The following is a 14,055-nucleotide window of genomic DNA, read 5'->3' on the forward strand; positions in this document are numbered from 1 at the left end:
AGGTACCCCTATTAGCAAAGAAGCCATTTAGCCTGTTTTTCTGAGGGTTTGTTAGATTGAGGAGAGCCATGCAAGGAGGTTCATTGAGAATCCTCTTTTTAACTTCACCGTATATAATCATCACAATGGTCCTTCTTAAAACGCGAACAGTCAAAACTTACCAGGTTCTGTGTTTATTCGACAGCTATTAAGAAACTCAGGAGATATATAAATATCCACATCACAGAAAAACATCAGTGCCTCGCCCTTCTCCCAGGCTTGGGCTCCCATATCCAGACCACGTCCTCGAGAAAACTCATCAGCCAAAGGAACCAGAGTGTAGTTGTGAAAATTAGTTTCACTGCACAGAAAGAAAATCTTTTATTCCAGGGATTTCCAGTTTTAATGTAATAAAGGCTGTATTAACAAATTCAATTTGCACTGTGCCTTTGATGCGGTTAAAATAAAAAATCACAATGCACTTCATAGATGCGTTACCGAAAACAATTTGACACCAAGCCACGTAAGGAAGTTTCAAATAAAAGGGTAGTTTTATAGAAGTGGGTTAAAGGAGAACAGAGAAATGGAAGGGGCTAGCAAAGGAATTCTAGAGGTTGGGGTCTGGGTAGCAGAAAGCATGGTAACCAATGATGGAAAAATGTGAGCAGCACAGTGGCTCAGTGGTTAGCATTGCTGCTCCACAGCGGGAGGGATCTGGGTTCGATTCTTCCCTTGGACAACTGTCTGCGCGGAGTTTGCATGTTCTACACATGACTGCGTGGATTTTCTGTGGTTTACTCCCACAGTCCAAAGGTGGGCACAGTTGGTTGGATTGGCCATGCTAACTTGCCCATAGTGTTGGCTAGGTAGGATAGCCATGGGGGAACGCAGGGTTACAGGGATGAGGCTGGGGATTGGTCTGGGTGGGATACCCTTTGGAGAGGGTCGGTGTGGACTCGACAGGCCAAATGGCCTAATTCCACACTGTAGGGGTTGTATGATTCTACAAGGAAGAGGTCACAGAGATAGACTGGCCAAGGAGGAATTTGAAAATAAGGATAAGACTGATTACAAGTAACTCAATCCGAGGACACTGCATATACAAACCTACATGCATGACTCGGTGCAGGCTATCCCACTGCCCTGAATTACCCAGATACACTTTCTATTTTTATTCTTTTTTATGGCTCACCTGGCAGTCATTTCCAGGATCTTCTTCACTTCACCTAACCCTTCCTGGCCAAAGTAGACGACCGTGAGGTAAATGTGTCCATCCTGGCGAATGCACACATCTCTGCATGAAACAACAATTGGAAGTATAGGTGTTTTATTGAAAAGCTGGATGCTTAGACATGGGTAAGCTGGACACTGGCAGAGTGTCAGTTTTAAGAAATACAAATGCACCAATGATACATGCACATGTCTTTAAGGTTTTACTGCAGGATCTGATTGCATGAAATTACTTTGTAATTTTAGTCGAAGATTTAACCTCTTTACAATAAGAGCGCTGATGCCTCCCTCAAACTAGCAGACAAAGCAATATCTGCTTTCCTAAACTCCAAACAGTACCCACAAACCCCAAACAAGGAAGAGGGTAAAATGAACATTGGTTAGGTTTTGACTGCGCCCTTTCACAATGTTTCTACCTGAAATTCTGCATGAACTGGGCAAACGCTTCAGTGCGGCCAGACAGAGGAACGATGATATTGATGATCTGCTGCGAGACATCGATTGTTTCACTTTTGACTTTCATAAGTGGCCCAAAAGGACGGAAGAGTGTGATATGTTGAAATTCATCCAGAAATTCCTTTTTGTAGAACAGTTCATACAAGGTCCCTTTGTCTCTTTCTGTACGGTAGTAGCCTGAAATAAGAGAATATATTGGGAAGTTAGAAAGTTACTTCAGAAAAAGGCACTTCCTTCAATTACTGTCTACTGAAATGACAGAGTCCAGCATCTGAGACATTCCTGGTACAATTATTTTTGCACCACACTGCAGAAAATAAGCTGGAATTGTGGAAAAACTGCAACAGAGATTCACATGGATGTAAAAGCACAAATGAGAAAGTTTAGTTATTAATTGACACTTAAAAGAAAGGAAGAGACAAGAATTTCCTGAACTTCACTCACTCATTTATCAATAAGAAGGTCAAGGACAGTAGGTATATGGGAACACCACTACATCCAAGAACCGCACACAAATCTCATACCATCCCAACTGGGAATTATATTGCCATTCCTGCACTGGGTTGCTGTGTCAAAATCTTGTAATATTTTTTAACTCATTCATGGGATGTGAGTGTCACCAGCCAGGACAGCATGTATTAACCAACGATAATTGCATTAGGTGTCAACAACATTGCTGCAGGTTGAGAGTCACGCGTAGGCCACACCAGATAAGGATGGCAGTTTCCTTCCTTAAAGGATACTAGTGAATCAGATGGGTTTTTCTGACAATCAACAACGGTTTCATGGTCATCATTAGACTCCTAATTCTGGATATTTATTGAATTTAAATTCCACCATCTACCATGGCAGGATTTGAACCCAGTTCATAGATTATTACCAGGCTCTCTGGATTAATAGTATGGCGATAATGCCACTAGGCAATCAACTCCTAATTATTCCATCTGAAACAGCATTGTGCCTAAACGAGATGGACTATAGGAATTAAAGGCAATAGCTCACTACCACACTCCCAAAGGCAATTAAGGATTAGTGTCAAATGTTGGCCTTGTCAACAATATTCACAGGCCATGACAGAAAGGTCATTCAGCTACTTTTGCAACCAGGGTACAGTGCAAGGAGACCTGGCCCATGAAAGAATTATTGCTGAAGAGGAAAATCCTTAACCTTTGGTGAGAGAGATCATTTGGCCCATCCTGACTGAACATCCTACAGCGCTCAGTTCCATTATTCCAGGGTTTCTCCCCATAAGAAACCAAGAGGCCATTCCACAAGTTTGCCAAAAAGCAAGACATAACTGTAGTATTTGAGAGTAAGGTGAGAATACAAGTGGGAATTTGTTTAGGTTAAAAAGACAGAGCACAGCTCGTTATCAATGTTTGGGATAGGGCCTCAGATGCAGTTGAAGGATCTATCCCTAGCTACATGGTCACACACAGCACTGTGATATTTTTGGGAGGAGATACTTTACTGCACTTGGGAAAAACATCAATTCTAATCATCTCCTTATTAAAGTTTAACATGGTGGAGTACCTTCTAGGCTATAGGCCCAGGTTCAAACCTGACTTGACCTGGAGGTACATCAGAATAGGTTGATTAAAGAATACTTTGACGCCCTCTTGTGGCATCATGGTAGTGTGCTTATCTCTGGGACAGGAGCCACAGGTTCTACTACCATGCGCCTGTTTCGTTGCAGAGTAAAAGAATTTTATTACAAGAGAAATAATCCGGTAAGATCCTATTTAATAAATCAAAGATTTTAACTTAAGAACTACATTATAAGCTTGATACATTTAAAAGAACACTGAGATTTCCCACAGCCATCTTTCACTTTCTAAACACCAACTTCTCAAAGTAACTTTTGAGAAGCAGCTAAATTACTCTTCAGAGGGCAGTGTAATGCAGCAAATTTAAACCAAGAGCTCTCTGAAATAGGGGAGAATGTCCACAGGAAATAAGGTCTCTTGCATGAATGCTGTGAAGGTGAGGAGGCTTCAAGTGAATAATCAGCTGTACTGTGACTGCTTAAGAGATCTGAACTCCACTGAATGATTCAGCAGAAGCAACAGAATTAGATTTCCACAGAGAGACAAAAAAGCAGATGAAATACAACCTGAATCTTGTTTGAATTTTAACAACTTTAAGAATGAAACTGACTCTTGCTATCCCTTGGACAAGTGTAGATCAAGCAGTGATGGCAGAGCTGATTGCAGGCGATCAGCTCAGAAATGTGTATGTGAAACTATCACTTCTGTCCTGTCACCATTCTGTGATATTCTACAGAAATATCAGTTCCTGCTGCAGCTAACGCTGTTTTAAAATTCCAGTTCCTGAAATGACGTGACCCAATGTTTACTGTACACAACTGAAAATGGGGTGCATCGATCTGAACTCAGCTGTTCAATGCCAGGTGCATTTCAACAGGCCCTGTAATCTCTACAATGCACAACTCAAATGTTTGTACAAAAGCCCAGAGGCACACTCAAGCTCCAAGTGTACATTAAGTTGTAAAATGCATCATTCAGTCCCTGGGCTTGACATTTTAAATGTTGTTCTTTAATAAAAGTACAGTTTCTCCATGGACTTATCAATCCAGTAGATAACCTGGCAACGTTACAGTTGATGCACATCAACAAGGGGTAAATTATCATAGCACACCCTGAACAGAATCTCCCCTACATTCCCTCCATCCTTCCCCTGGTATCCTACTATCTGTCACTTAAAATTTTTCTCTATAACACAGTCTAACTTATTTTGGCACGGACAGCTTCCACAACTTTCACCAGTTTACAAACCGAATAACTTTGTCCGAAATGAACTCAGTCACAGCCACATAATTACAATCCAAGTGTCAACAGAGATTTGTCCCTGCTGTAATCCATTCTCCCTCCCAATCCAATTCCACAGAGATTTCATTAATGATTAGTGCTGCATTCATACACTGAATCCTCAGGGTCTGAAGGTAAAGAAAGAATCTAGTGTTCAGAGTCTAGTCCTGGTGAGCTAACCTCAATGGATTGTAACTATACTGTACTCAAATCAAACCACATGCAGAGTTTACCATAAGAAATGGACAGCAGCCAACTGGGCAGAAGGGACTGTGGACTCTAGACAAAATGCAATCCAAATACAATCCAGTCTCAGGAATGACCAAATTTGTATGCACGCTGAGTGCACACTCCATTTTGATAAAGACAGCCCCTCCACACAATAATGTCCACACAAATGACAGAAAAATTACCAACAATTAGTGCACTGGCACTGTGTAACCAAGTCAGACATTACACCACACCAGGCTGTAGTCCAACAGGTTTATTTGAAATCACAAGCTTTTGGGGCATTGCCCCTTCGTCAGGTGAAGGGTCAAACTTCAACAGCACACTGAAAGCTTATGATTTCAGATGAACCTGTTGGACTATAACCTGGTGTTGTGTGACTTCTGACCTTGTCCTCTCCAGTCCAACACTGGCATCTCTACACCATGTAACCATGTCATCAATTGGTGCACTACCACTGTGTAACCTTGCTGACAATCGGCACACAGGCACATGAATGTATGAGGGAAATGTTAATTTATTCTTTTGTGGCATGGACCAAGAAAAGTGCACCAGCAGTCATCTCCGCCATTGGAATCATGAACATCTGCCTGAATCACTGAATTGGGCATCTCCCTCATTAATGGCCCCCCTCAATATGAAGACTACACACTCATCCAGATCACAAGAGTATAAGTATGTACAGATAAAGGCCACCAATCTGTTTATCCCACCACATTTCTTTTAACAAATACATTTTGTTTTGAGATGTGAACAATATGGGAAGACTGCACTAGTTGCTCCTCCTTAGATGCCATCGTCCCTCTGGACTGACACAAGTCTTGATGATGGAGATCTTTTAATGGCGTCAAAATGGAGAACTCGTGGACAATGATGTGAGTGCAATTGTGGTCTCATCAAAATAATGATGGATGCCTGGGTCATGACAACAGGAAGTCTGAATGATAGTCCCTGACTGATCAGTGGTGGTTGTTTCACAACTGGGTGTTTTAGGGGGTACTCAAAGAGCAGGATGCCTACCACAGGGGATAGTAGGGAATGTGGGGTAATCAGATCAGCCATAATATTGGTGAATTACAGAGCAGCCTTGGGGTGGGGGTGAGAGGGGTGGGTCAGGGGCGGGGGGGGGGGGTGAGTGCCCTACTCTTGCCACTGTTTTGTATGTGGACCGACTTCATTCCCTGAAGAACATTGAAAAACAACCCACACATCGTCAGTGATTTGCTAAACAACTGTCTAGAAGTTATTCATTAGCAATTTCCGTTGTTGGATGACAAAAGGCCAGATCTATTCAATCCCTGGGCCTGTCTTTTTAAGTGCTATTCTTTGTTGAGCACAAATATGACCTTCGACAGATTCCACAGTCTGCCATTACAACAGGCAGCTGGCTTTTGTCTCCACTACTGTGGCAAGAAGACCATTCTGAGCTTTGTTCACTGTTCAACTTCTTTACATAATTCTACAATTTAAATCTTCCACCCCACAATTCCATACCACTGGTCCTGCTGTTGCATCTGAAATCAATCAAGTTTCTTAGGCTCAAACCCAAAACAGAAACTGCTGTGGAAATTCAGCAGGTCTAGCAGCATCTGTAGAGAGAAATCAGAGTTAACGTTTCAAGTCAAGTAACCCCTTGGTCGCCACAGAATTGAAGAAGGGTCACTAGACTTGACAAGTTAATGCTGATTTCTCTCCACAGATGTGGCCAAACCCCATTGAATTTCACCAGCATTTTATGAGTTCGTTTCAGATTTCCAGCATCCACCAGTTGTTTTATTTAAGTTTCTCTAACCATATTGTGTGCAGATTCTTGGCGTTCCTTTTGACAGTGTTGCAGTCTGAAACTAGAATTCTTAACTGGCTATTGCCCAAATAATTTATAAAAGCTGAAAACTCCGTGAGAAGTTCCTGGTGTTTACAGATTATCTGATTACAGCAACCATAGGGATAGGAGTTGGCCATTTCAGTTTCTGAATGAACAATTCAATATCTGTGTCCCACTATCTCCCCGCAACCTATCACCACTTTTCCTTTGCAGGTAACTGCTTAATTTCCTTTGAAAACATTGAATATGCCTCCATCACCAGTCTCTCAGGCAGTGCAGTCCAGACGCTGACCACTCTGTGTGAAAAGATTTTCCACACATTGCTTTTGCTTCTTTCACCAATTACTTTAAGAATGTTCCATCTCATTTTTAATCCTTTCGTAAATGAGAACAGTTTCTTCCAGTCCAGACCACTCATGATCTTGAATACTTCCAATAAATTTGATGCTAGCTGACTTGTATCAATGAGCGTGACGGGCCACTTTATACTATGAAATGCAATCACATGCAGCTCTCTGTTCATGGTTTTTAAACAAACTGGAGTAAGTGTGGAAATGCTGTAGCTGTTGCATAAAAACAGAACAAACAGAGAAGCTGCTTAACTGTGAGGGTATCTAACCCCACAAGTCCAAACGTTTTTATGTTAAACAATGAAGAAACACTCTTTAAAAGGAGTGGATTGGGAGGTGATGGTCTGGTGGTATTATCATTGGTCTGTTAATCCAGCGACCCAGGTAATATTCTGGGGAACTGGGTTCAAATCCTGCCATGACAGATGGTGGAATCTGAATTCAATTTTTAAAAATCTGGAATTAAGAATCTAATGGTGACTACAAAGACGTTATTGAATATTGGAAAAACACATCTGGTTCACTTTAGGGTAGGAAATCTGGCATCCTCACCTGGTCTGGCCTACAAGTGGTTCCAGACCCACAGCAATATGGTTGACTCTTAAATGCCCTCTGGGCAGTTAGGGATGGGTAATAAATGTTGGCTTAATCTTTGATGCCATATCCTCTGAATACATTTTTAAAAAGCACAAAAGGAGAAATAGCACATTTTGCGCAGGTGCAAAGCCACAAAAATCCCAACACAAAAGCTACATATGCTTGCTGAAAAAGAATAAATTAGATTAGATTCCCTACAATGTGGAAACAGGCCCTTCAGCCCAACCAGTCCACACCGACCCTCTGAAGAGTAATCCACCCAGACCCATTTCCCTCTGACTAATGCACTTGACACTATGGGCAATTTAGCATGGCCAATTCACCTGACCTGCACATCTTTGGACTGTGGGAGGAAACCGGAGCACCCAGAGGAAACCCATGCAGACAGGGGCAGAATGTGCAAACTCCACACAAATAGTCGCCCGAGGCTGGGATCGAACCTGGAACACTAGTGCTGTGAGGCAACAGTGCTAACCACTGAGCCACCATGTCGCCTATTAGTGCTGATGTGACACAAGGGGATTAACACTCTGCCTATATCTCTGAATCTCTTCTTTTGATCTATTCAGTGGAGGAGCTAACATATTGCAAACAGTTAAAAGTCCATTAAGACACAGTCAATAAAGACCATAAAACTATATTGTGTCACGGTTACGTGGACAGTGGGTCACATGCTGGAGTAAAGAGAAGTAAGTGAAGTGAGCCAAAAATGAGTGAGTCGGGTCAGATGAGGTTTGGGGCCTTGTGGGGAGAGCAGCTACATTCCTTCTAACTTTTACCGTCATTGTATGACCTCCAAGGTCTGAGTAGCAGCAACTTCAGGAACTGAAATGAGGTCACACGCCAGCTGGACTTCTTACAGCTATGCAGCTTAGAGGGAATGTTGGAAAGGAGGTTGACAGGAGCCATGCAACTTCCCCACTATAAACAAATTCAGAGTATACTGATCCATGTCATAGTCACAATCATACAGCACAGAAACAGACCCTTCATTCCAACCAGTCCATGCCAAACATAATCCCAGACTAAACTAGTCCCATCTGCATGCTCCTGGCCCATATCCCTCTAAACCTTTCTTATTCATGTTCTTAAAATGTCTTTTAAATGTTGGAATTGCACCCACATCTACCACTTCCTCAGGAAGTTCATTCCACACGTGAACCACCCTCTATGTAAAAAACATTGCCCCTCATATCTTTAAATCTCTCTCCTCTCACCTTAAAAATGTGCCCCCAGTCTTGAAATCCCCCATCCTAGGGAAAAGGCAATGGCCATTAACCCTATTTATAACTCTCATTATTTTATAAACTTCTATGAAATCGCCTCTCAACCTCCTATGCTCCAATGAAAGAAAGTCCCAACCTCCCCAGCCTTTCTTTATAACTCAAACCACTTTCACTGTAAATGGGTTAATACACTATTGACAGATTAAAATATTCATACACCCATACCTCAGCACAATTTATATACACTGATTCTTTCATTTAGATCACCTTTTAATGATCTCCAGAAAATTACATTTTGTGCATAAGTCCTATTGAAAATGTACAAAATTGAAAATGCTGAGATTCAAGCTGATCGTTAATGACTTCAGCCTCACTTGATTACAAAGGCGAGAACTCACGCATATGTTAATCCCTGTTAAGCAGTTTTCAACTGTCCTATTAACAGCCTACACACAGGAAAGATTATGGGATAATATGCACGCAAGGGCTCTTAATGCCCATTTAATTTTGTCTCAGATCTGTAAACAAGTTTGCTCATTATAGTCTTACGTAAATTTTAGGCCAGTAATCAAATCTCAATATTTTTATACACCCACAAATAAATATATAACAACTTAATGAAGTGGTTGCTGAGTCAAAATCCAGGAACTGCCTTCCTAATAGCACTATGGCGTGTAATGCTTCAAGAAGGCAGCTCACCATCACATCAAAGGCAATTAGGGAATGGCAATAAATGTTGGCCCAGCCAGCGATACCCACATACAGTGAATGAATAAAAGAAAAGAAATTACACAGAAGAATGGAAGATAATCTTGCTAGTCCTAAATGCTGAAATACTCCAAACCTTTTTCTCTTCCTCAATTGAACAGCTGCATGGTGATTTTGGTCATCACAAATACTGCATGAGGATTAGTATATTGCTCCGTGCAGGAAAAAAGGACTGTTGAAGAATGTCATAGGCTGCAGTATGACAGGGTGATGTCTCAGAACAGTGAGACACTGGATCATGGGTGAATGCAGAGGGATGGGAGGGGTTTTGCCCACAGCACTGTTCCCTTGAGGAGAAGAAAGTTGAAGAAACAATTTAACATGCTTCCCATCAGCATGGAAAAGACACACAACAGAATCCAGGTTACAGAAGACAATAAATAAATAAATATTTCGAATCATAGAATGATTACAGCTGAAGAAGAGGCCTCTTGGCCTATTGTGTCCAAAACCACCTTTGCCAGGCCCAGCTTCCCTGCCTTTTCCCTGCAGACTTATAAATTTCCTCTGTTCTTATATTCATCCAATTCCCTTTTGAAATTCAAGATGGAAACATTCCAACACACTCTCAGACAATGCAATCCAGATCATAACCACTCACTATCTTTTTCCTCATGTTGCCTTTGATGCTTTTGATACTCACTTTTAAATTAAAAGGTTTGGACCTTTCATTTATGTAGCATTTTTCACAACCTCATGACATCCTAAATGCTACTGCAAAAGGTGAAATGTTCCTTCAAGTGTTGTCACTATTGTTATGAAGATGTGGGCCTACTATACCTTTAAGAGAGTAAAATCTTGCAGTGACAGCACCAAGTGTTCTCAATAAGACACAATGTAACATGTGCTCCAGCTACTGGAATAGCTGGTTGCCTGGAAATGACAAAACAGATTCGAATTAGGCCAATCAGTTTAAATTATACCCCCAAAAATACCAAATTCCAATCAAGTTTGAATTGCGTATATTGACAATCTTAAAAGCCAATGACACAATCTGATGCTTTGGGCTATAAGATTGGGGAAAATTGAACAATTGGGAGGAGAACTACCACCACACCAACAGCTGTAGACTGCTAATCAGAACTCTCCGAGAGGTCTAGAAAAGGAGTTTGCCCAGAGAAAAAGCTCAACACTGACCTGGAGAGCCAATCTACCGACGAAGATAAAGAGAAAATTCGACCGCTGGCTGATTTTAAAATTTGTATTTTCCTGTAAATCTTAATTGGGTGTTTTATTGGACTAGTATTATAGAAGAGAAGGTAAAAGATAGGTTAGAGAGAGAAGGTGCAAATAGTTGTGAGTTAATTATTCTCTACTATACTTTAAGAAACAAAGTTGTTAATTTTTACTTTAAATAGTTCTTGGCCTCTCAAATTTTCACAGATTATTGCACAAGATAAATCATTTCTGTGTTGCTGGTTTAAATTAAGCAGGAGGGTTTATGCCATATCGTAACACTATTATAATGTGGGTGGTAGGTGGGGTTGTTATTCTCCAACATGATTTAGCAGTCAATTTCACAATGGCTTGGGAACAGGTTCTTGGGCCTCTTGACTGTCGCAATGAAGCTGGGGTAAGCTAAAAGGTGACCAGCAGTAGACAAGTACCAAAGAAAGACAATCATACATTTTAGAGGTTTACAAAATCATGAGTGGCATGAATAAGGTAAGTAGACAAGGTTTTTAAAGAGTTCTTGAGAAGACAAACAGGAAGAAAACTGACCATATAAGTGCACAAATATCAGCTTGCCTCTGCCAGACATGACCAGTACTCTCTCATTCCCAAACACACAGGCAGCAAAGGACACAAATTCAACTGGGATGATGTAACCACCCTAGCACAGGTGAAACAGAGACACACCAGAGATTTCCTTGAAGCCTGGCACTCCAGCCAGAACTCAATCAATAGACACATTGAACTGGACCCCATATACAAAATCACTCAGATGCAGAACCGGAAGTACTAACAGACATATAAATATGAGGCAGGCCAGAGCACCAACACCTTATCAAAGATGCACTGATGATGTCACTTAGCGAGGCGATGAAACGTTTGCAGGAAACACACCAGCTCTGCGAACGAATCCACTACTTCAAGGTTTTTTCCCCTGGGGTGGCAGAGTCCAAAACTAGAGGGCAGAGGTTTAAGGTGAGAGGAAAAAGATTTAAAAGGGACCTATGAGGCAACTTTTTCATGCAGAGTATATGGAATGAGCTGCCAGAGGGAGTGATGGAGGCTGGTACAATCACAACATGTAAAGGGCATCTGGATGGGTATATGATTAGAAAGGGTTTAGAGAGATATGGGCTAAGTGCTGGCAAATGAGACTGGATTAGGTTAGGATATCTGGTTGGCATGGACCAGTTAGACTGAAGGGTCTGTTTCTGTGCTGTACATCTCTATGACTCCAACTCAATATGCCAGCAATTTATGTACACTCTTACAAAATATTCTCTCCAATTTCTCCATTCTCTTCCTCTCCTGCAGTTCCACTGATGGCAATTAACCCGCATGTGAATGGAACCTGGGACCTTCCATAATGTTGAGGCACCTAATACTGCTTTGAGCAAAGAGATCTACTTGGAAGACCATGATGTACATTATTTCAAGAAACATATTGTTCCATAATATGTTTTTTCTACATAACATGAATGAACCTAAACTGCCCATTAGAGAGATGGTATCAAAAGCTTGTGATAGTTCTCACCTGAATGTATCTACTCACTGCTAGCTTAAATCTGTCTTCAAACAGATTAAGCCAACTCATAATTCAGTGCCAAGTCAATGTAGGTAAAGTTTTAGATGAACTCAGGGTTATGGAGTGGGAGGAATGGGAGGCAGGCTGGGAGACAATTGGAATATTCAAGACAATCCCCTGTGGGAAAGTAACTCATTGGTCAGGCAGCACTACAAATGACCTGAGAACATGAAAGCTGCTGTGTTAAGGCAAGTTTGCTCTCTTTCCAACAGAGCAAACCCTTTAAGAGAGGAGTGATCAGGAGAAAAAGAGAAATCCTTTTGCAGCTATTTGAAAAATGCCCTGATAGGCTTAACAGGACTAAAGAGATTTATGTCACAGATAGAGGCATTCAGTCCACAGACTCTGTACCAACTCTTTGTTAGAACAATCCAAAATTAATCCTAATGTCCTGAGCTCACTCCATAGACCGGTTTCAAATATTTACTTCAACTATCTATCCAACTTTCCCTTAAAAAATGCAATCATTTCTCTTCAACCATTCTCTGCGACAAAATGTTCCTGCTCAAACAATCCTCTGAGCAAAGAAATCAACATCCAGTTCAATTGCTAGATACCTGGGGTTTGCAAGCAGGAAAGCAGAGATCTCAGTTTAATCTCTCAGCTTCAATGCAGTGTTAAAATATCAAGCTGCATTGTGTAGTTGTGGGGCCCAAAGATGCAATTGTCAGAGTTGAAGGCAATAGTGCTATTAGCCAAGTCAAGCTGAACTTGAAAGGCTCAAAACAATCCTGACTGCCAATCTGATCAGCTGCTCCAAAATGTACAACTAAGACATAAATCATCAGCACTAAGAGCATCCTTAAAATTATTATTTTTATTGCAATGAAATTGGAATGAAGTTGACCCTAAGCGAATTGGCCTTTTAATTGCACGTTCAGATGAACTTAAGTGCCAATTAACTAGCATGTACTACATTAGGAACAAGTTTTAGGTAATAGAAGCATTGAGCAACAAGATTTCAAACTAATCCATGCCACTGATCATTCAGTTTCAGTTTCCATTTTCTAGGATAGACTGGCCACTAATATCCACTATAAACCCATGGAATCCCACAATTACCTTGACTGTTGCTGTGGTTCTGTTTGCCGAGCTGGGAGTTTTTGTTGCAAACGTTTCGTCCCCTGGCTAGGCGACATCATCAGTGCTTGGGAGCCTCCTGCGAAGCGCTTCTTTGATGTTTCCTCTGGTGTTTATAGTGGTCTGTCCCTGCCGCTTCCGGTTGTCAGTTTCAGCTGTCCGCTGTAGTGGTTGGTATATTGGGTCCAGGTCGATGTGTTTGTTGATGGAGTTTGTGGATGAATGCCATGCCTCTAGGAATTCCCTGGCTGTTCTCTGTCTGGCTTGCCCTATGATAGTAGTGTTGTCCCAGTCGAATTCATGTTGCTTGTTGTCTGCGTGTGTGGCTACTAAGGATAGCTGGTCGTGTCGTTTCGATAGCCACGAAACGACACGACCAGCTATCCTTAGTAGCCACACACGCAGACAACAAGCAACATGAATTCGACTGGGACAACACTACTATCATAGGGCAAGCCAGACAGAGAACAGCCAGGGAACTCCTAGAGGCATGGCATTCATCCACAAACTCCATCAACAAACACATCGACCTGGACCCAATATACCAACCACTACAGCGGACAGCTGAAACTGACAACCGGAAGCGGCAGGGAAAGACCACTATAAACACCGGAGGAAACATCAAAGAAGCGCTTCGCAGGAGGCTCCCAAGCACTGATGATGTCGCCTAGACAGGGGACGAAACGTTTGCAACAAAAACTTCCAACTCGGCGAACAGAACCACAACAAC

General features: G+C 41.7%; 1 protein-coding gene across 10 annotated transcripts in view; it reads right to left on the reverse strand.

Moving 5' to 3' along the window:
- csgalnact2 (chondroitin sulfate N-acetylgalactosaminyltransferase 2) overlaps positions 1-14,055 on the reverse strand; it is a 58,475-nt gene that overhangs the window by 6,789 nt on the left and 37,631 nt on the right. For all 10 annotated transcript variants that reach the window (XM_043679099.1, XM_043679097.1, XM_043679091.1 and 7 more), the window contains 3 exons: positions 1,626-1,842; positions 1,172-1,273; positions 162-340 (listed from right to left, as the gene is read on the reverse strand). In XM_043679099.1, coding sequence (XP_043535034.1) covers positions 162-340; positions 1,172-1,273; positions 1,626-1,842 — 498 coding nt within the window. The remainder of the gene's footprint in view (positions 1-161; positions 341-1,171; positions 1,274-1,625; positions 1,843-14,055) is intronic.

The sequence above is a fragment of the Chiloscyllium plagiosum genome, chromosome 38 (assembly GCF_004010195.1).
Source record: "Chiloscyllium plagiosum isolate BGI_BamShark_2017 chromosome 38, ASM401019v2, whole genome shotgun sequence".
Lineage (NCBI taxonomy): Eukaryota > Metazoa > Chordata > Chondrichthyes > Orectolobiformes > Hemiscylliidae > Chiloscyllium > Chiloscyllium plagiosum.